This window comes from Polistes fuscatus, unplaced genomic scaffold (genome assembly GCF_010416935.1).
Source record: "Polistes fuscatus isolate 324 unplaced genomic scaffold, CU_Pfus_HIC Scaffold19, whole genome shotgun sequence".
Taxonomy (NCBI): domain Eukaryota; kingdom Metazoa; phylum Arthropoda; class Insecta; order Hymenoptera; family Vespidae; genus Polistes; species Polistes fuscatus.
In genome coordinates this window covers 370,584-395,664 of record NW_025113095.1, presented here as the reverse complement: position 1 = coordinate 395,664, position 25,081 = coordinate 370,584, and the positions used below count along the sequence as shown (strand labels likewise).

At 29.8% G+C, this 25,081-nt stretch overlaps 1 protein-coding gene, 1 long non-coding RNA gene and 1 other non-coding gene across 3 annotated transcripts; 1 reads left to right on the top strand and 2 right to left on the bottom strand.

The window, feature by feature from the left end:
• Nucleotides 1-578: 578 nt before the first annotated feature.
• On the bottom strand, nucleotides 579-7,961 carry LOC122515702 (calpain-D-like). The gene is given in 11 exon segments (XM_043633114.1): nucleotides 579-1,563; nucleotides 1,668-1,846; nucleotides 2,024-2,366; nucleotides 2,501-2,826; nucleotides 2,898-2,934; nucleotides 3,014-3,708; nucleotides 4,033-4,266; nucleotides 4,374-4,477; nucleotides 4,480-5,733; nucleotides 5,824-6,218; nucleotides 6,780-7,961. Coding segments are annotated over 11 exon segments (4,404 nt in total). The 5' UTR covers nucleotides 7,436-7,961; the 3' UTR covers nucleotides 579-1,382.
• Nucleotides 7,962-9,022: 1,061 nt separating this feature from the next.
• Nucleotides 9,023-9,095, top strand: Trnar-ucu. The gene has a single exon. It is a non-coding gene; the product is annotated as a tRNA-Arg (tRNA).
• A 5,211-nt stretch (nucleotides 9,096-14,306) lies between these two features.
• LOC122515710 lies at nucleotides 14,307-16,118 on the bottom strand. Its single transcript, XR_006303348.1, has 3 exons — nucleotides 15,881-16,118; nucleotides 14,464-14,537; nucleotides 14,307-14,379 (listed from the first exon to the last, which is right to left on the bottom strand). It is a non-coding gene; the product is annotated as an uncharacterized LOC122515710 (long non-coding RNA).
• Nucleotides 16,119-25,081: the final 8,963 nt, after the last annotated feature.

Sequence of the window (25,081 nt, the reverse complement as noted above, 5' to 3'; positions counted from 1 at the left end):
ATTAACAAGCAAAGAGTGTGTGTCGTTACACAAGCCGTTTCGTTGATATTAATGCACACCACCAACACTTTCGGTAATTTTCAAATGAAATACAGTAGATAATATAATAATAATAATAATAACAATAATAATAATAACAACAATAATAATAATAATAATAATAATAATAATAGATAAAAGTGCAAATATTTTTTATTATCATTTTTTATTTTCGTATTATATTTAGAAGAAAATTCATTCCGTCTTTTTTTTTCCATTTTTACAAAAGAAGTTATTGGAATGAAATATATATATTTATTGTGAAATTGTAAAATTTAAGCTATTGCACCTACGCACACGCAAAAGAGACAACGTCCGTCCGTTTTTAAAAACAATCTTTTTCTTTTTTTTCTTTTTTTAATTTTAAATGCGTGTTCTAATATATTTAATCTGTTTGTATAGACCTTTGGCAGTAATTATTATCTGGAAAGATAGCGTGCATCGATCTCAACGCAACAACTTCTAGATTTTTCAACTTGTGTGTATTTGTTACTTCGCATAAATATTTTTTCTTTTTATTATTTTCTTAATTATTTTTGTTTGTTTGTTTGTTTGTTTGTTTGTTTATGAATCAATGGTTCCAGCAGAGATATTCTAATAATAATCAGCACCCGATTTTTTTTTTATCCTTTTATTTTTACTTGATTTTTTTTTGTTCCTTTGTATGTTCTTTTTTTTTAAAGTAAGTGCTTTCTCGTTCAGAACGCGAAATCGAGATTAATCATACAAGAATGCAAAGAAGAAAATGTTATCAATTTGTTAACTTCGGTGAACCATCCTATTAATATTAATATTAATATTACTATTATTATTATTATTATTATTATTATTATTATTTCTTCTTTTTTTTCCTTTTTTTATTTATTTATTTAATTTTTTTGTAATTATTGTATTCTGTCTTTCGCGTGCCGAGCGTAATCTGCTTCCCTAAGGAAAACTTTTCTTTCTTTTCTTTTGTTCGTGATATTACCGTCGATTAGAAAGCACAAAAATGTTTTATTTTATTTTATTTTATTTTATTTTATTCTTTTTAATTATTCTGGGATGATGTTTTAACTATGCCTTGGAGAATCTTTCTACGTAATTGTTTTTAATATTAGTTTTTTTGTTGTTCTTTCTTTCATATTTGTTCGTTTTTAGAAATTTTGTTCACTTCAAATCTTCTCTTCAGTCGAAATCTCTTTCAACGTATGTTGTTCTTTTCTTTTTCGCTATTAATAATAATAATAAAAGATATTTTTGGGAGCAAAGTGGGCACTTTTACTGTATTTGTTATATTTTTCTTCAAACGCGTCGCCCTTGCGTTTAAACGAAAGTCAGTCGTAAACACACTATTTTCAATTTCACGTGATTAAACGAGGACTGTGTAAACCTTCGACCTGAGTATCTATTTGAGGATGATGTTGGGTATCGGGTGGTCCCCAATCGTGCAAATTTCCACTGTTAGCTAATCGGTGAGTGAGTCGATGTGCTATTGAAAAACCTCCGCTACCTTCCAATTGTGTTAAGACTATGATAACTTGTCTGTAAAAAAAAACAAATTCCACCAATTAAATGATAATTCATTTAATTATATAATAAATTATATAATAATAATAATTATGTAAAATAAGAAATATATAATTTACCTGTGAAGTGGGGGAACACTATCGGCAGTTCTGAGCTGTCCTCTTGTGGACACAACGTTATAGCTTTCATGGCAGTCACATTTTACATGTATCCATTTATTAACATGACGATTTTCCACCATTACCACCAAACCAGCCCATCCTTTAGTTAAATAATATGCTGTCATACCTTCTCTTCCCTAAAAAGAAACAATTAAATTACCTTGATTAATATTTTCAAATCTTTTTCAAAGAAATATATTTATAGCCTTTTAACCGGGGAATTTATTTATTCATATTTATATGCAAATAAAACATTTCATGTTACCCAATTAAGAGGTTGAAAAAAAAAAAAAAGAAAGAAAATTTTACTTTACCTCGTGTCGCTGTCCTTTTGCTAACGTTAAACTTATAATAGCATCGGCTAAAACGAATGCAGGAGGAGAAATTTGTTCTACTAAAAGTCTTTTAGAGCTATGTATTGCAAGAACATATTCCGGATAACTTGACGTGTCCTCCATACCGGTATGCCAATGATTAAATGCCAAACATACGACTATGTACAAATCTCTTTCTAACATTTTGTGACACCCAACGAATCCTCGTACCTGCCGTTTGCTATGCTCAACCAATCTCCCCACTTCTGGTGCTGCTGGTGATCGTGTACGAAATACAACCACACATAGATCTAACTGAGAACGTTGCGATTTTTCGGAATTCCTATGGTATCATATCAAAAAAATAAAAGGAAAAAGAAAGAAAAATTCTTAAGAATAAATATCTCATTTTTCATACTCGATACGCATACGCATACAGAGAGACAGCAAGGGTCAAGGTAATAATTATATTCCTACCTTTGACCTTCTTGGAATAATGTGAACTCAGTCTCGGTTGGTTCTAATACCGTTAACAATACACATGATAAATGCCTCAGAGATGATAACGGTGGGAGCGTACCACGTAATCTAACTTCGCTCCAACCGACTCTCGTCTTGCATATATCAATACAATCGAAATATTTTAATACGTCGTCAAAGGAAATCCAAAATACACCGTCAGAAGCACCATGCGGCATTAACATTTCTCGTAATTGCGGTGTCCATATTGGACTATCGTCGGACCAATCTCCTTTCCAACTGTAATGACCCCAAGGATTTCGTAGTCTCAACAAACGTATTCCCTGAAGAAAATGATTCCATTTCAGTTGAATTCTATTGTCAAATGTGATTGCAATATTAATTTGTAACTCACCTGAACGTCACGTACATCAAGAACAGAATACGCATGCCTGGAATAACAATTGAAATATTTAAAATTATATTTATTTTTGTAATTAGGAAATTATTTAAGTGCATATAGTATCTAACCTCGGTCTTAAACCTCTTCGTTGATACTCTTCTTCATCAACCTTCATATTACCACCTCCACAACTAGCACCCATCAAAAACATAGCTTGTCTTGACGACAAGAGTTGTGCCCAAATTAAATCCTTATCAAGTTCATCTTCGCTTGGTAATGCTGAAGGTTGCAAGGGCACGCTTTCGCATGGTGCACCGGTCAACGTAGCTAAACCTTCTATAGCTCTACCAGATACCAATGCTTCGTAACAGCCATGAATTTTAGCAACAGCCTTTTCGATCAATGGTACCCACAATTGTTTTCTTTTTGCCTGTGAATACACTAGGTGGCCTCTTTTATCGCACGGCAAGAGATCATCTACTAATACGGTTGTCCACTTTCCATCCTTACACAATCTAACTTGATAAGCTCCTTCAGGACACGTTTCTCTCATCACGAGAACTCTTCTAACAAGTTCGTCGCTTTCCGCCAATACGGCTAATGCCGAAAGCAACCAACAATTTCCTAATACTCCTTGCGAAATATCCGATGGCAAGGGTGTTCTAAAAACAGCCCATGGCAGTTTAGAATCTACGCTCGAGTCAACATTTATTTGATGAGGTCTTCTCCATTGAACTACGTGATTATCTTTCGTATCCGCGGGATTATAGTACAAAGATTTTGGAGCTGGCGGAAATGAATCGTCAACGAAGGGCTCGTTCGTCTAAAAATATTAATTGATCATTAAAATATTAATATTATTATATAGTGTTGATAGAAAAATCGAGTAGCAAAAGGCCATTAGGTAGACCAAGGCACAAATGAGAAGACAACATTAAATTCGATCTAAGGAAAATCGATCGTGTAGATACACCATGAACGGAACTCGTGCAAAACTGAGAGGAATGGCATTCTTGTGTTAAAGCAGGAATGAACTTTCGAGTCACAAATGTTATGAAAAACAAAAATTTTAAGTATTAGATAAAAACTTGATAATTTGTCTAGGGTTTTTTAACTTGGTTCAAATGGATAAAGTTTTGATATTTACCTCTTTACAATAACGTACTATACGCTCCCATTTTTCTAATGCTTCTCTTTCCTCCAATTGTCTTAAATTTTCCATCACCACACTTTCCTGGCGTTGCATTGTAAGAGTACTAGTGCCAGGCTCGATAATTCTAGGTCTATCACCTGATGCTTCGGATAAGGTCTTCGAGTTTTGGCACATTTCGCAAGTTCTGTTTGTACTCTTATTTTCATAAGTACACAACTTACATTGCCACTGTAAAAGGTAGAAAAATAAATCACGTGACATTATCAGAGAAACAAAAGGGCATAAAAAATAAAACATTACTCTCCCCCTTCGAAAAAACAAAAGAAAGTTCTTACTTGAGTATGACTTGGATCTTTGGATCTTGAATGTCTCTTGTCAGCTATCGAGGAACCGTTTCTTCGTACGGAATTTCTATACCTTGGAGTAACAACTTTGAATTAGCAAGTTGACAAAGTCTTGGACTTGGACTTCTTTGTCCTTGAATTCTATTGTCCTTGGGCACTTCTAAAAAGTCTGCTAACGTCTTACAAGCATTACAAGTTTGTGCTGACAGCGGATTTCTTAATGTACAAGAGGGGCATACCCAACTCTCCCCTTTCCTTAACGTAGCGTCTTCTAAGTGCATGATGCTTTTAAGTTTGGAGCCGCCGCATGCTTCGCATGTGGTACGCGAAGCGGCATTAAGTAATGTACACTTCTTACAAGTCCAGGCCGGAGAAGGAGGATCCAACTGATCGTCCAAATCAGACTCTGCGGTAGCTAAGGTAGCTGACTTTGGTGGGATATATCTGACACTGTCTCGTGACACTATTATGGGAGACTGCACTCGCATAGGACAACTAGCTCCATCCTTCGTCACGGTTATTAAACTAGGTTGCGTGAGAGAAGGTGGTGATCTAGGGGAACCACAAATATCGCAAGCCACAGACCACAGGGGATTGTAGGCATAAGAACACTTTTGACACGTCCACATACGTTTTAAAGGACTCACACTGGCTACATCACTAACAGGACTGGTAGCTTCGCTATGTGCCTTGGTGGCTAGTAAACCTAATTTGCTGCTTTGCTTCTTTGGCAATGGTGGTGGAACGTCAGGCTCGCTGATACCTATATAAGAATACTTTGGTTTTGAAGTGAAACCAATGGAATGTGGAGGTACCGCTGGTGGTTCTTCGTCATTAAGACTCCTACGATTGATGGTCTTCCTCTGAGTAACATTTGTAATAGAATTAACATCAGAGAAAGATCGTCTATAAGAGAGTGGACCTGCCGAAGAGAGCGCACGCGTCTCCCAAGCAGGAACACTTATAACAACACCACTGCACGGTGCTGGGCTTCTAGGTGCTTCACACGCTTCGCATTGCTCCAATCCAGATGCATTATCGAGAGTACAATTATCGCAACTCCACAACGCATCATCCTGTGCTTCTGACACTACTAAGCTGGTGGGTCTTTGAATAACAAGATCGGAGAGCTTTTGCACAACTGAGCCATTAGACAAAGAACGACTCACTTTGGATTTAACTCTTTCGTACATAGAAGGACTGTGACGTTTTGGAGAACGTTGAGAAGTTTCTGCATTATCTGAGTAGGGAAGCGACGTTGGATCCATTGTTTCGAGCGTAGGTAATGTCCACTCCTCGCGTACGTTTCTTCCTCTTTCGCTGCGACTAATACTTGTCAATTGTGCCATACCTAATAGATTTAAATTATTATCATAATTCAATCATCTTGTATCTAGATATATGTACGTATAATTACAATCATCACTTAAATACAAATTACCTTTGTTATAAACTCTCTTTGCATTAGCAGGAGCATAAGTTATACTATAGCCAGCATTCAAATTTTTGGTCAAATTTCCAAATACTGCATTTTTCAACAATTCTACTTTAGGTTCTTGTTTGATTTTACACTGATTCAGTTTTTTGCCCTTCCTTGCCCTTCCAATGTGTCTTTCGTCGAGCTGGGCTATAGAAAAACTAGCATCACAGGCCGCACAAACCAATGTGGAGCTACAACTATTATCCAACAAACAACGAATGCAGGTCCACCGTGTCACTAAGGAAGGTACAGAAGTGGATCGTTTAAGTGGCTCTTTGTCGGAGATACTCCCACTCCATGAACCATAATGCGATCTCTTCTTAAGATCATTGGGTACAGACGAATTCTTATGAATGCTACAAAATAAATAGAAAGAAAAATGTCTATTAAACATTAACAAATAATAGATAGAATTGTCTTTGAAGAAATCTTTGGAAAGAGATAGAGAAAAAAAAATACAAAATAAATAATCTATGTAACGGTTTGTTTGAAATAATATTGACAATAATATATCGTGTACCAAAATAAAACAATAAAGGAACAAGAAGAAGTCATAGATACAATGAATATCGGTTATTCCTATGACAAAGATATAAATATATAATTCAAAAACATATTAATAATATACAAAGAAAGAATACGTGTGTCCTAAATATAATTTCATTCCCAATGCCAAGATCACAACAAGATTTGTTGATCATAATTCTCATCAACACGATATAAACAAGGAATTGCATGCAATGTTTTCATAGACGGGGAAGAGTTTTCCATCGATATACTGATGAAACTAGACATCGGGATGGCAAGAACGAAGAGAAAAGTATAAAAAAAAAAGGAAAGAAAAAGAAAAAATAAATGGAAACAAATAGGATAAAATGGTGAGGGAACGAGATCTCCTCACCGTTGAAAAAGCCTACTGCAAGGGAATCGTTGGGCTCGCGGACGATCGTAGTATCCTCGAGATCAGTTGTTGGATGATTCTCATCAATGGTGGTGATGGTGGTGGTGGTGGTGGCGGCTGTGGCGGTGATGGTAGTGGTGGTAGCAGAGTTAGTGGTACCGAGTCTGTGAAAATTGAGTCTCGGTGGTGGAGTAGGTGGTAAGGATTCTGAGGACGACGGCGACGACGACGACGAGGAGGAGGAGGACGAGGGCGACGACGAGGAGGAGGACGATGATGAAGAAGAAGAAGAAGCAGCATTAGCAATAGCAATAGCTTCCTCTTTGGCGGGTTGAACCCCTCCTCCTCCTGGTCCTCCAGTGGCACCGGTTCCTCCTGGGCCCGTTCTTCTTCCTCCTGTTCCCCTTCTTCTTCTTCTTCTTCTTCCTCTCCGTCGATCTCCTCGAGGTCTTTCTTCCCCTCCTTCTTACGACGTAACTGTCTCATCCGGCGCGGAGGAGGTTCCCCGCGCTCGGAGTTCAACTCCTCTCCGCTGCTGAGTCGTCTGTTAGCCCTCTCGTCATCGCTCCTGATTCGTGCCAGGCCGCACCTGGCGCATCGGGCGCTCTCCGTTGGATTTATCAGAGCGCACTCCGAGCAATGCCATTGCAACACCGATGCGATCGAGCCCATTCTCCACGCGTAGTCATGGCTCCTTCGGTCACAGGATCACCGACTCTCTTGGCAGTCACGATTCCCCTCTTCTATCTACCTTTTCTTCCACCCCTTCTATCTAACCCTCTCTCTCTCTCTCTTTCTTTTACACACACACATACACTATTTCCCTCTTGCTCGCTCTTCCTTTCTTTCTCGTTTTCTATAGAAAACTCCCGTTCGAAAGGAGCATCACTACCGGTGCCAAAAAACACCCCTTTATCTATCCCGAAAACCTGTATTTACCAGGATCAGCAATACCCAGAGACGAGGAACAACCGAGCGAACATCGCCCTCGGCCACGGCGGTAGTCCGCCGTTCTTTGTCATATGTTTCTCGCCCGCCATCTTGTTCTTCCCCTCTTTCTCTCTATATTACATTCACTTCTCTCTCTCTCTCTCTTACGCGCGCACGGAAATCACAACACACGCGTCTCTTCCTTTTCTTTCCTTTCCTTTCCTTTCTTTTCTATTCTTTTCTTCCTTTTACTTTTCTATCCTTTCTTTTTTGGTTCCACTCTCTTTCTTTCTCTCTCACTCTCTCTCCCTTTCTCTGTTTCCCTCGAAATACTTCATTTTCGTTTTCGTCGTTTTCCTTCCCATTTTTCTTTCTTCTTCTCTCTTTTCCTTCTTATTATTACTATTAATTACGTTCTTTTTATTCACTGTTTGATAAACGTCAAATGACAATCAGTGCAATTTTTCTTATCCTTATCGTACACACTCTCCGAGGAACCACGCAAAATGCAACGACGCGCGATGCGTCTCCTTGCCTGCAACACACACATACACACACATACACGACGCTTACAGTTGCACTCACATACAATCACATTTATTACTCATATGCATGCTAGGCACGGGGCAACACGCACTTTGTTTATGATGCTTCGTCGACGGGCGCCACAGACTAGGATAGATCAATCGTTTGGAAAGGTGATAGACAGAAGGAGAGAGAGAGAGAGAGAGAGAAACAGATACATACATGTAGAACTCTACATACATATATATATGTACTAAACACGCCTGTAGAGTCTATACTTCGGTTTGGTTCCCTCTGTGTTGATCGTTCCGTTCCTACGGATTTGCACACTTGCAATTCAGGGATGTAACATTAATGGCCCACGCTTAATGTCATCTTAAAAATATCTATGTTTACTTATTATTTTTAGAAATATTATGAATTTAAGGACATATTAATATCTTTTACTTTTTACCTGTAAACAGTTTGTTTTTTTATCGATATTACACATAACCTTAATTTCAAGTAAATATAAAATTTAGAAACATTAGATTAGACGTCGATTTTAATCTTCATTTTGTATACACTTCAAAAGAATAAACAGTAAAGTTAATGAAATATTAGAAAAATTGTATGAATTTATTGTTATTATTATGTTTATTATATTAAATGATTAAGAAAAAAATGTCATTTAAATTCTTATCGTTCATTTACTATGATACGCTACTGTATACGTTGCATAGTAATAGTAGCGACATCTGGTAATCAAGGGTTAAAATTAATCTTTTTTTTGAAATACTGTCGGTACGCAGCACTCATCACCAAGTCCCTGTGGCGCAGAGGATAGCGCGTTGGACTTCTAATCCAAAGGTCGTGGGTTCGATCCCCACCAGGGATGATTTCTTTTTGCTTTTTTTTTTTTTAATTTCTATTTTACTTATGACGCAACGACGATTTATTTGTTTTTCTTTTACGTTTACTGCAACGATTTAATTAAACGTATACAAAAATTTATCATTTACGTTAAAAATAAAAGAAAGAATAAACAAAATGATTATCCAACGTTGATCTAAATTCGAAACGTTTATATGTTAGAAAATTTGTTGTTTCAAGTCGAAATAAATTCGTCATTTGATTTAAACGATAAACGATTTATATCTTCGCATCCAATAATTTCGGTACTATAATAGAAAATTGTTTACGTTCGTTAGATCGTTTCGTTTTAGTTTCACCGATTGTTAGGAAGGTGCATCTTCTTTTGGCTATGCAGATTGCACCGCGAGAAAGCACGAAGATGTATTTAGAGAAACGCACTTGTCTCTCTCTCTCTCTTTCTCTCTCTCTTTCTCCTTATTCTTCTTCTACGTTTCTTACTTAGAATTCTTCTACACGAGCCACTACTACTCTTCTTCCCCTTTTTCTAAATCATTTTACTTTTGTTGTTCAACTTGAAACGAGAATAATACTCGAAAAGAAATCCCAAAAGAAAGAAGAGAATTGCACATAGTCTGCTTCATTATTTTTCTTAATCTTTCTATTCATAAATAAATAAATAAAAAAAAACAAGAAAAAAGAAAACGTAGAAGAAACTCGTGATCGATGACGCTCGTAGAAAAGAAAATAGAACAAAAAGGTGGTTTGAATGAAAAATAAAAATTCGTATTTAACGTATTAAACGTTAATCGTTGATATTCGACGTTGAGAGATGATTTCTTTTTCACTTTCTTATATATTTTTTTCTCACTATTGAAGTAAATTATAGGAATGATTGAGAGACTCCTCTCGTTGGTCTTTGGACGACAGCCAGTGGGAGATTTGCTTGCCCAGACAGTTAGACGCCTCCTATACGATTTCACTTTGTAATCGTCATAGAGAATACGTAGTTGTAAAATGTAAATAATACTCTTCTAGTTATTTTCCTCATCCGTATCTCTCTAGTCTCCTCTACTCTCTTCATTCTAATCGATTTTTTTTCAATTTTTTTTTTTTTTTTTTCTATATGATCTAACAACGACAAGGATATAAACCACGATCGAGATCTAATTATCATCAATAAATCAGGAATGATCGATGAATTATTTATTAATCGCGTATTAATAATCGAAGTTTCTTTTTTTTTTGTTTCTTATCTTACGAATAAATTTATTAATGTGTTTCTTTTTTTTTTTTTGTTGTAGTCTTTTTCGCGTAGGAGGAGAGAATTTATGAATGATGATATCGATTTAAAAACGATCAGGTGGAAATGAAACGAATGATATTTTCTATTTCTTTTGGTTCGTTGTAATATTATTTATTTTTTTTCTTTTCTTTTTTCTTTTTTTTTCTTTTTTTGTTCGTTAGCCTTCGAGATAGAGAAACGTCATCAACATTGGCACGAGTCAGTCTAATTGTAAAACACGAATGAGGAGATCCGATCTAAGATTAAACAAGCGGAAACAGAACCGTATTTTCAATCGAGTTACGCAAACGATTTTATAAGCCATACACAATCTGTCTATATCATACTAATGTTCGTTATTTCCAACTAACTTCAAGATATTAGATCTCTAATGAAGCATACTATATGTCTATCTCTGTTTCTTTTCATTTACGAAGGTTACTTCTTCTTCGGCTTGTTTGTTTCATCTGAATCAATCATTTACCGTATTTTCTTACTTCTGTTAGATTTTATATTCAGTTTCTATAAAAAAAAAAGTAATAAGAATATGTGATTTTAGGTTAGATTTTTAATATACAAATATTTCAGACAGAAGAATATAATTTGTAATTTAATTTATGAATTATTTGCACGAAAAGAATGTATCATAATTCAATTGTGTTTTTAAACTAATTAAGAGGCCACATTTCTCTTGAATTTAATTTAAAAATGATTATTTCAATTCAGTTAAATAAATATAATTACTAATTGAAAATTAATGAAGTCATTTGTAAAATAACTTTTTAAATATATAATGTACAATTAAATATTATTATATATATTATAATATTTATATATTATTTAGATTATTAATAATATTACAATATATATATTATTTAGATTATTAATAATATTACAATATATATATTATAATATTTATATATTATTTATATTATTAATAATATTATAATATTTATATATTAATTATATTATTAAATATATATATATTTATTTAAAAATTCGTTTATTCCAAGCTGAGTGTCGTCGTTTCTAAACGGAAAATTTCTAAACGTAATCTGCGCAACGTTTCCCATATTTTTCCGCAAATGGACCAATGCCAATTGTTAGAACTTTGTTACGAATATTACGCGTTAAATTGTAATAGAAATTTTCATCTTAAATTCTCTACGAATAATTTAACAAAATAAATCCTTCAAACTAACTTCTAAAATTCTACGTAGCGATTTCTAATCTCGAATTCTAAGTAACTATGGGAAATATCCGCGTGCATAATTATTTCTAAAAATAATCTGTTATAAGAACTGTGTGCTTGTTCCAAGTTGAGCCAAGAAAATATATTAACAAAAAATCTATCCACGTTCACGCACACATGCGAACGCTACCACACATTTACATATCGAAATAAGCTTTGGCACGTTAAGTGTTAAGTTCAAGCCTTGAAACGTGACGTACACCTACTATGTGATTAGAATTCAAATTTCAATTTTGTGGATCAATGAGTTAGTGTCGTCCAACTTAATTAACTTCATCTCTCTCTCTCTCTCTCTCTTTTTCTTGTTGATGTATTCAAGAAAAAATAATGATGAATATTTATGTTTCTTACCGTTGCAAATTATGTACATTTCCTAATTAATAAATAAATATTACGTTAAGTAAATCTGGTCTATATTCAACCAAAAGTCAACTATAATTTTGATTAAAATGATTTATGTATATTACATTGTTTCAAATTTCATAAACATATCTGTAAAAAGTATCAATTAGCGTGTGTAAGAAAAAAAGCATAATTTTTCTCAAAAATTGATTTTCCATATTAAAAATTTGTTTTTGTCATAATCATATCAAATATTCATGTCAAATTAACATAAATGTCATTTAATGACTTTTGACTTTGAATATAAATGATACAATTGTATGCTTTAATTTTTATTTCTATTTCAAAATATATTTTTTTATCTATCGTATACACCACCACACACACACATATATATATACGTATAAATATAAAAAAAAAGAACAAATACTTAGTTACTTTCTGAAACTATTTCAAATAAATTAGATCGATTCGTTCGCGAAATAAAAATATTTTTCTATCGATCAATACTATTTTACTCTTCTTTTCTTTTTTATTTTTTTTCTTTTCCTCCCAACGAGTGGTCAAGTTTTATTAAAGGAAGAAAAAAAGAGTTTTGACCTTAAATCCTCCTCCGCGTTACGAAAAATATGTTTGCCTGGAAGAAAATAACATCGTACAAACACACACACACACTTACACTCACATACTCAAACGCATATGCACACTCTTGCGTATCTAACACACATAAAGATACTTTTTATATTCGAAGTAAACATATCGTATTTTTTGAAGAAAAAAAATGAAATAAAAAAGAGAAAAGGAAAGAAGAAGAAAAAAGTATCCGACTATCGTAAAATTGTTTACGATGGTCTTATTATCACCGATAAGACGTTATATTTCAATGCTATTTATGTCCGATCTATTATCCACGTAAATAAAAATCATTTTTTCATCATTTCTCGTTTCACATATACATACATACATACATACACACATATAATCTTCGAGTTTATTTTCTTCTCTCATTTAATTACATAAATTATAATTGAAAAGAATAAAAATAATCGTTAAACGATTACAACACAAAATGTGAGATAAAATTATTTTTGGATTGTTATATATATTTACAAAAAATTCTTTCAATCTTCATTAATAATATTTATAATTGTCAATTAATTAGAAACCACAGTTATATTTCTTCGAGAAGACAAGTTTCTGTCTTGCAAATTTAATGCGTTTACGTGATAAAATAGATAAACAAGATATAGATTACGTTTTAATACAAACGAGGGTGAACAAAGTGAGAGAGAGAGGAGGAGTTATGGTGAGTGTTTGAAGTAGGGTGAAAAGGGGGGTTAATAGGTTATCCAATTGAACTTTTCGAGAAGACTAATGATATATTATATTATACTTATATTAGATACTTATTTTCTTATTCTGACTATAATTACATGTATGTAAATCGATATTTCTCATATCATACACACACACACACACACACACACGTGAATCATGCATGCATACGTATACATACATATACATAGGTCAATGGCATCGTATAGAAAATCCGGTTCTCGCAATAAATTGTTGAAGAAGTTTTGTTGTGTTCTTATCATAGTGATATTTACTCGTGTTATTCTTGTTATCATGAAAACGAGGATTATTGGTAAGAGATAGGTGCATATTTATTTATATATTTTATATTTTTATATTTTTTTCTAATTGTAAGTATTGATCATCGAGATAGAGAAAAAAGAAAGAAATGAAGAAATAAAGATTGAAAATAATAATAATAAGAAAAAGGTAATTTAGCATGAAGCTTATCAACGTGATCGACGCGTTACTTTCAATCGTTATTAAAACAATGACTCATGTGCGTACTTGCAAAATAGTTTATTTTTAGAATTTTCATGAGCTTACTACTCGTCTCTTATGTTAGTTAAATTCAATGACTTTCTGAAGGAGAAAAGAAATGGAGATAGGTAATTATGTATGTGTGTATATGAATATTAGATTGGTTAATAATTATTGTTGGTATTTATATTTGTGTCATATATTTCAATAAATATGAATAATAGTTTTTGTAGAGATAAAAATGTTTTCTGCATAACTTATAGATTTAAATTGATGATTATTAAATTATGATATATTTCTTTTTTTATTTGAAATTATTTAAGATTTTAGAGATTCAAATAATTAGAGAATAAAATTAATGTAAAATATATAATACAGTATAGAGTATTCTTTTTTCCATATTTAAAACTGTAAATATTTTATATGAAAATAAATAACAGATAACAAGTTATGTTTTTTGTATATTTAAACGTATTTTTATAGTATACATGTATCTATCTCTCTTACTTTCTATTTTTTTCTTTCAGAACTATTTTCTTCTAACTCAATCCCACGTAATTTCAAATCCAATTCTATTCAGCAGTTTGCCACCTACTTAAAACATCAAAATCAAGCTGGTAACATATTCTCAGCACGCAGAAACAAGTTTTCTATATATATATATATATATTTACCTACCACAGCGAGTGCTTATCTGTTTCGAATCTCACTCATGTCAGATGATTTCAACGTGGCAGTGGAAACATTACAAGCTAAAAAAACACGAATACGTGTATACTACTATGATTAAAATTTAAGGTGACTGTTGTTTTTAAAATTCCCGCCTTTTTCGTATCGAGAGAGAGAGAGATACAAACATTTTTTTTCTTAAATTTTTACAACTGTCCTTAAAATATATAACAGAAATTTCTAATCGTTGCGTTTTAGGTTAGAAATTATAGCGTCATTTATAAGTGTTTTCAATTTTTTTGTCTACGATATTTTAAAATGAATAAATTTATCGATCGCAAAGAATTTCTATTAAATTTTGTTTAAAACGAAATGACATTTTTTGTATCGAAGCATTAAAAATGTTTAAAAAAGTATTACGACGATGAAGTTATGTCAAAATAAATAAATGTTTACAAGTGGTATTAGAGATACTGTAGATATCACTCGAATATCATTTGAATCAATTTAATCAATTTTGATAAATGATTTAAATGTACATTTTTTTCGTTAACAATCAAACAAATATCATTTAACGAGCATCATATTTATCAGATAATAACATCGTACGACATATTTCTGTTCCCTCAATTGAAGAAACTACTTCGTGGACGCCATTTTGAGTTAATAGAAGCCAGTTCAAGACAGTTTGCTGGTAGCTTCGAAGAAAATACTAGAAATCGATTATAAAAATTGTTTCAAAGATTAGAATAAACGTGATTGCAACGAGACAAAATATATTTAGATCGAATAAAGAAATAATTTCTGTTTTATTTAATAAATAACCTTACTTTTTGTGATCATAATAGTATATATTGATATTATATAGTATATATAAACTATAATTTATTCAATACGCGTTGCCACTTGGAAGAAAATAATCGAAATGTTGTCATTAATAATCAATGAACGTCACTCGTTTATTATGTTTTGACCCTGCACCGTTTAAGGTATCTGTTTCTTTCTCTTTCTCTTTCTTTTTCTTTCGCCCACTCAAATAACACGTGGGTGCAAACAGTTAATTAAACAACCTTTAACCATAATAGGTAACCATAAAACTATACAGAGTGTTCCATTTGAAATGAATTCGTTAATGTAAAAACTTTAATCCGTGCATTAGAAATAATACACACACACATATAGAAATAATGCACAAAAATTAATTTTCTTTTTTATCGTTTTTAAATAAATCAATCAAATCAAATGGAATTGTTTTATTATAATTTTTCTTGACGGTTGACTGATTAAATGAATGATTTTTAATTGATAGTAAATAAATTTACGAACAAATCACGCATATAGCATTCGTGCATGTGTATGTTAAATATGTGTAAAAATACGTATATAAGAAAAATTATATTCATTGTTTAACGTAGGATTTACTTACGATAAAGATACTTCTAACCGGTTTAGAGTGAGTCGCTTTCGATTTATCAGTATGACGAAACAAGTCGCTTCCAGATGAGACGGGATAAAATCGAATCGATCCGCCTCACTTCTCCTCTTCTCTTCATCCCCTCACTCTTCTCTCTTCTCTCTCCTTTATTATCCTCGTTACGTTTAAACGATGACCCACTGTGAATTACTATCCGCCTGACTCACGCAATCAGCATCTCTCGAATCAATTATTTTATTATACACTTACATTTAAATGAATCTCAAATTGTTTGTCTTCTTACCAAGTTTCGTACGATTCTAATTCGTTTGACGTTGCCTATTTGTTTTTTTTATTATTACAATTTTTAATTTAAATCAAATAATAATTTTATAATATTTTATGGAGAAAAATTGAAATATAATCATTTTGTATTTTATAACAAGAAAATCACAAATACTAACACGTAATTTTCATATTAGAAAATCAAATGATTAATTCAATCCAAGTTTTGAGACTATTTGAAATATCAATGAATTATTTTTGCAAACATTTTCATAAATTAGATTTTATGGTTTTTTGTACCTTTTTTTTCTTTTAATCCGAAGACTAGAAGAATTAGTGTGAAAAAATGTATAAAAAAAAAGATCGGTAAATAATTTGTCAGTAAAATAAAATCAAAATAACGATCTAGGTAATCAAACGTGATAATATCCAATCTAAATTCAAATACTTCATTTTCCAAGAAAGAAAACTATGTAACACGCTAAAACATTAACGATCTAATTATTATCTCATTGTCAGATTGAGCGTTTATTAACATAAGCGCGTTGTGTTTAAATGCAACAACAAGAAAAAATGTGTTTCGTGTACACATACGTAACACACACGAACGCATACGTTATATAACAATCACTCGAAGTAATCAGAATTTTCCGTGTGGTAAATTATCGGTGCTAGCTTGTACGAAGAGATACCAATCTCATCTTGGCCATTTTTCTTGTTTCTTTTTCACTTATAATTGTTTTGAAAAAATCCGTCTCTCTTATTATTATTATTATATTATTATTTACGTAATATTTTTTTCATTTTGTTTTCCTGCTAAAATTTTTCTATTCCTTATCGTTAAAGTTATACTTTTATTTATGTATTATTTACTATTTTCTTTTTTCTTTTTACATTTATCTACTTACTGTGCGTTACTACTAATATAATGATAAGTTTAATAATAATTACATAATTTTAATTTTTGTTTTGTTTTATCTATACATTATATTGTACTTTACTGTAATTAATGGCCTTTAGGGAGCCTAGGCTCTAGGGTCAATAAAATATTATTAAATAAAAAAATAAAAAAGTACGAAATTTAAGATCTGTATCTATTTTTTTATTATAGTTATCTACATAATTTCTACAGTTTAAATACGATCCATGTAAAAGGATCTATTCGTATTTATCTTTGCATTGTCTGCTGCTCTCCTTCGTTATAAAGAACACTTTCCTTTCGCTTGGCCTTTTCCGTTCTTCTTATAAAGTTCTACTGCGAAAGCAACGGTACGTGAATTTATCCTTACGGTAGAACGTGACGACATTTAAAAGAGCAAACGATTCACGGTGTTATTTATTTATCATTGATTTCTATTCCTATTACAAACGACATTATCTTCAAACACGTATAGATATATTAACCCAATTTCTTTGTAAAAAAAAGTAATCCAAAAGAAACAAAATGACATAATGTTCAAGAAATTGTTATGTAACTTTATTTGCGCGAAATTATACGAAAATTATATTTATAAGTAATAACACGTTTGAAAGAGTGATAATACAAAAGTTAATAAGTACTTTTAGTTATATCATTTGAACGTACAAAGAAAAACAAACAAAAATAATTAACTTATAGATATATACACAAAATTGTTAAATATAAATGAATTAATTTATTAAAATCGTTTAACCGAAATTTTGTATTCATTTAGAAATGTTTGCACTTTTTACACGTGTTACTACTTTATTTTTTTTACAAAACGAAATGATAAAATAAATGAAATAAAAAATAGCTTCTTAAAAGATATTTTCAAGCAACAAGAAAAAGCTTCTTATCTTTTACGCAGAAATTGTTATCTCTTTTAACGAACCCCCATTTTTTATTTTATCGGTCCTTAATTATCTTTTGTATTATATTCTTTTTTTATACATTTTTTTTTTAATTAATTGTACAAAAGAAGAAAAGTGTTATTACAGAACACTTAAAGATACATTTAAAAAAACAAACGTATACCTATATGTATATATATATATATCTATTTACAATATATCTTTGTCGATGACATATCTAAGATTAAATTATCTCCCATTGAAAAAATTTTGTTCATTTCTTATCGAATGTAATCTTTCGAGTGGCTGTGAAACACGTAATCGATCGATACACATAAATAATACATACTTATGACATCATCGTTTTTACGATTAAATATTAATAATAGTTAACCTTTAAATATTTTATTTTTTATCTCTTATATTTCTAAAAACAAGATAAAGAAAAATAAAAATTCATTGTAAATTTGTAATATTGTACATATAAACATAAAATACATATCAAGAACAGTAGTAGTGTTATAGTAGTTTGGGGTAACGCTTAAGAAGTTCGTTTTCTAAACCTAACGTCGTAGGTTCAAATCCCCTCAGGATTTTTTCTTTCTGTCTGAAAAATGCTTAGGTTTCTTTTCGGGTTTTTCTCTCCAACCTTTTTCGTTACAAGGTTTGGGTTTTCTCTCATGGGTTCATTTTACAATAAGCATAGACCTTTTCCCCTTCTTTCCTCTCCCCCTTTTATATCTCTCTTACAGTCACTAAAGTGTTGTCTGCGTGTGTATTATTATTAACGCGCAGTCGTCAAGAGTGACTAATATAAATGACGATTTTATTGTCAAACCGAAATCCAAAGCCAGTATTCTTCGCCTATTCAATGGCATTAGTATTGGATATCTCGGTTACAATTGTTTTTTTTTTTTTGGGGGAATATTTTACGTTCACCGTCTCGTCTTATTTATATTTCTGCATTTTTTTATATCGCATACAGTATTGAACAAAAGTATTGATAAAAAAATAAACGTTTTTCAAAGTTCTTGTAAATCTATAAGAAAAAAAAATTATGCGATTCTTTATTTTAAATTAAAAATATATGTTTTTTTTCTTTTATCTTTCGTTAAACCTGAAGTTTAGATATAAAAGTTATGGTATAGAAAAAAAAAATGGAATTTCTACCTATGCTTTTGTTCGACGTTGTATATTTCTTTTTATATCCGTTTTATCGGAAGAAAATAAATGATAAAAAAGAAAAAGAAAAAAGAAGAATGAAAAGGAGGTAAGAAGAAGAAGAAGACTGATACAATCAGCCCAGACAAGAAAACGTCATTATAATTTGTTATTCGTATACATGCATATGCATAAATAAGAAAGATGATTAAGCAATATATCAACAAAACATATTCATAGCATACACAGACGCACTTATCATAAAGTTGGTGATATCAACCGGTAAGGAAATAATACGTCAATAGATAAAAATGAGTCTCATTAGGAATAAGTTTCGAGTTGTTATAAGTATCAGACAAGAAAAAAAATACAAATAAAAAAAGAAAATACGAAACTTGATTAACAAGTTTTTCTAGAGACAAAAACAAAAAGATAAATGGAACATACACACACACATATATATATAATTTATGCTCACACATATTATTAAATATTATTATACACTTATAATTAGTTTCTGCGAAAAGATGTTTATGAAAAATGTGTCTTATGTATGTTACACACTAATTTACTTGATTTGATAATCGATCGAGTCGTACGAGCGTATCACCATCATCATCATCATCATCATCATCATCATCATCATCATCATCATTATCATTATCATTATCATCATCATCATCATTAAAGATTTAGTCGTGTGACTATGTGTCATCACTATATATATATATATATATATATTAAAAATTTATTATCATATATTTCTTATATATCTAGAAATCTATCTTTTAAAATTGTTTCTTAAAATAAAAAAGTCACGTCTTACGTTAGTTTCGAGAGACCTTACCAAAATATAAACCAATTAGCGATTTATTTATAGACGAACTTTTCAAAAGCATTTATATAAATATCATCAGACTGTTCATTGTCACAATCAGCTGTTTCGAAAGTTTCTCTCTCTCTCTCTCTCTCTTATTCTATTCATCTATTTCTTCACTCTTATAATATCTTACAATTTTTTTATAAACGAAGCTCCTAACATTCGTAACTATTACGAATGTATGTTTATATTTAAATAAAAATTCACATTTTTCTTTTTTCCTTTGTGAATTTTGATATTTTTTATCGTACAGGTGAATTTCTATAGACGTGAGAAAGATCAGCACGAAACTCCGTTGGAGTTCTGCAAAAGGATCCACGTCATCGTTTTACGGTTCTCTGATCACGCGGTGAAAGTGTCTGGCTCGGTACGAAACGGAGCAGAAACTCGTCGTTCATAATGTTCATTCTTATTCACGAATAATACTATGATCCTTAACATTTAATAAAATATTCCTCGTTTTTATGAAATAATTTTTCTTTAAAAACAAATTTATAAAAAGACGTATAATACAATATTCCAATTTTTTTAGTTATTAAATCAAATAACTTGAAAAAATTATTTTACCAGAGAAATACGTAAATAATATTAATTATATTCAATAATAATTTGTAATAATTTATTGAAAACACGTAGACACGCGCGTGCAATTGTCATTAAATCTTTATTATAATTCTCTCACTGTTATATTTGTTGTTGTTTAAATAATGACAGATAGATCACATACCTTTTCCTAGAAATGATTTTCTTCAAATGTCATGTCACGCATCGTAAGTTTCAAATATTACTTGAAACTGGTACTAATCATTCTGTTGACTTCGACTAAATGCTCTAATGAACGTCATGCTTCTTTCAACTGTGTGCGAATGACCCAGAACACACTATACTATACATACATACATACATAATAGTTGCCACGTAATTAAAACTTCTTCTTCTCCTTCTTCTTCTTCTTCTTCTTCGTAATTGAAATTCAAATGATTCTTTCCCCCCTTCTTCACTATAATTTATTAGTTAAACCATTACTCAACTGCAAAATGAACCAACACTCACATATACACATTTATTATATATATTGTTCGATTATTAAATATGTTTTTTACACACATATTACATTACTGTAATATTTTTTCTATATAATTATATTTTCTTCGATCAAATCGAATAAATTTCTTTTGTATTAACTGTTAACAATATCTATCGTTAAAACATACAATACGTTACGACGAATGAATATATGTTGTATGTAATAGTATAGAGGTAATGCAACACCGGAATCACGTGTTATAAACGAGCACGAGTTAAACTCGTGTGTGCTAGAGTTAATTTTAACGATCAAGAACTAGAGAACTCGTTCTTTTGTATATTTAACAAAATTATTATTACCATAGAATTATTAATCTAATGAATTATTTATAATTAAAAACGCACACTTACAGTTAACAATTATTTATATTACAATTATTTATTTTAGGTTAGGTTTATTTATATTAGGTATAATCCGTCCAAATTTCCTGTTGTACCTACTTTAATATTTGCATTTCTGGATAAGATAAAAAAATCAATTAAATTATTTATATTATTTATTCTTGTAAAAAGTATAATGTTTGTAATTTAAAAAAATTAATTAAATTAAATTAAAAATGCACACATACAGTTAACAATTATTTATATTACAATTATTTATATTACAATTATTTATTTTAGGTTAGGTTTATTAATATTAGGTATAACCCGTCCAAATTTCCTGTTATACCTATTTTAATATTTGCATTTCTGGACAAGATAAAAAATCAATTAAATTATTTATATTATTTATTCTTGTAAAAAGTAATGTTTGTAATTTAAAAAAATTAATTAAATTAAATTAAAAATGCACACATACAGTTAACAATTATTTATATTACAATTATTTATTTTAGGTTAGGTTTATTTATATTAGGTATAACCCGTCCAAATTTCCTGTTATACCTATTTTAATATTTGCATTTCTGGACAAGATAAAAAATCAATTAAATTATTTATATTATTTATTCTTGTAAAAAGTAATGTTTGTAATTTACAATCTTCAATTATTCGTAAAACAGTATAGTAATAATCGGTTCAAATACGTTTATACTGGGATCAATTAAAGTTTAAAAGACAGGTGTTCCTTTGTAACGTTATGTAAATATGTTTATATAACTACGTATACATTTAAATACATATATACGTATATACACATGTTATATATATACATATATAAGAAATTATCATTTAATCGAGACGTATGTATGTATATTCGTCGTCAGACACGTTGGCAGACCGATATTACAATGCGACTTCTCTCCATTTAGAGGGCATTTAAATCATTGCTTCAATTAAGCTCATATAAACGTAGGAAAGACCCCCTACGAGGTTCATCGATATTCATGCACATGTCACGCCACTCGTTTACGATGTCACTCATTTCTTTTTTTTTTTTTTTAACTCAATGACTAAACAAATAATTTAAAAACAAGGAAAAAACTTTTCCCATGTCATTCGAATATATCACACGATATATTTAAATTAAATTCAAAATCGAATTGTTTAAATTAGTTAAAATGTTTTTGTTCTTTTTTTTTTTATATAATAAATAATAATCGAAATATGTATATAAAATAATTGTAATATTTATTCATATATTTGTTAGGTAAATAATATATTTATGTACTATTTATTTAAATAAATAATTGTAGTAATAAATATAATAATGTAATAATGTAATAATAATAATAAAAATAATTGTAATATTAATTTATATATTTGTTCGATAAATATATATTTATGTGCTATTTATTTAAATAAATAATTGTAATAATAAATATAATAATGTAATAATGTAATAATAATAATAAAATAGTTGTATAATAATTTATATATTTGTTCATAAATAATATATTTATGTGCTATTTATTTAAATAAATAATTGTAATAATAAATATAATAATGTAATAATGTAATAATAATAATAAAAATAGTTGTAATAATAATTCATATATTTGTTCGATAAATAATATATTTATGTACTATTTATTTAAATAAATAATTGTAATAATAAATAAATAATGTAATAATGTAATAATAATAATAAAAATAATTGTAATATTAATTTATATATTTGTTCGATAAATAATATATTTATGTGCTATTTATTTAAATAAATAATTGTAATAATAAATATAATAATGTAATAATGTAATAATAATAATAAAAATAATTGTAATATTAATTTATATATTTGTTCGGTAAATAATATATATTTATATGCTATTTATTTAAATAAAAGTTCATCAAAATTGCAACATATTATTGATTGGTTAATTAAATACAGGTAGATGTATGCAGATACATTTAGTTATTAACTTACTATAATCTTCATTATAAAATCGATGATTTTAATACGAACATAACGAAGGTACCAATGTGATTGAATTTCTTAACATCTTGACAGAGATATCCTCGATACGATTAGATTAGATTAGAAAAAGAGATTTTTACTCATATTGGATTATCCAAAACGAAAAATTGTGTGCAATTTGGATTTCCCCCTCGTTTTTAATATTTTTCTTGCCCATTTTTTTTTTCTTTCGCGTGTATTTTTGGATCAATTAAATATTATCCCCAAAAATACGAGCGGAAAAATATTCTCGTTTTATTTATTTCTTTTTGTTACTTTATAATAAACATTTCATTTTGTTCGTTCTTTAAAATGGAAACACGCGTATAGAAATAAATTATTCGTTCGTTCGTACTATCGTTGAGAAAAACAACAAAATAAAATGGGAAAGAACCAAAAAAAAAAAAAAAATGAAACAACGTGTTGTTCGTTATCTACTTGCAAAGTGCGTAAACATCTTTAACCGAGCAAAGTCGAAGAAAATGATTATCATTTATGTGATTTTTGTTTCATTGAATGAATGTTTCTCGTTAAAAGGGCACGATCATTTTCAAAATTCGTTTAGATCATTTGTTTTTTTATTTATTTTTTTTTTTGTAATTACGATCCGATACATTGATTTTGTTGATTAGAAATTAGTTAGTCGATCGAATTTTATTTCACGAAAGAAAAGAAAAAAAAGGGAAAATAAAAAAGAAGAACAAACGAAATCAAATAAAATTGTGATTGGATTGAGAGAATTAAAAGTGATTGCATTATATTTGAAGGTCGAAAGATTCATTTTCATGACGTCAAAATTCTGATCTATGAACGAGATTAATCATCGTTGTTTCTACACAATGTACGCGTTTTAAATCATTCGAATTAAATCCGAGGGGGGTAAAGAAGGGGAAAGTATGATATTATTGTTTTTATACAGATATTACAAATAAATGTAGACTAATTATTTATTTTTAATATTAAAAATTAAATAATATTAATATTAAAACTTATAATAAATAATAAATTATAATAATATAAATAATAATAAATAATATATAATAAATATCTATAAATATATAAAATTTATAATATTAAAAATATTATAAATATCAATTATTACAAAATTCAATTAATATCAAAGTAAATCTTATATAAATTACATTAAAATGTTATAAAATAATATTAAAAAAAAAACAAAAACAAGGCTAAAAAATGTATGATACATAAATATAAAAATAAATATAAATAATTCGAAATATATATATACTTTGATGAAATATTTAACGATTTGATTTCGTTGTGTATCGAATTTTTACGATAACGCGGAAGATGTGACCAATTCGAGCTAAGTAAAATTCCAACACGCGAACGTGTCTGACGTGTTCATCGTAGTTTCTTCCATTAGATTCGCAGATTTATTTCTTTTATATTTTTTTCTTCTTCTTCTTCTCTTTGTTCCTTCTTCTTTTTATTTTTTGTCACTCGTTACAATTCTTCCAAGATTGCATAACGGAAGGTTCTAGATAATTTAAAAACTTCGTCGTGAAACGTTCTTTTTTTTTTTTTTGTTTATCTATCATTCGAATCGGACGTTTAACTTATTCGCTATTTAACGAAATTTTAATTAGATACAAAAGAAATGAAAAAATAGAAAAAAGGAAAAATATTCTAA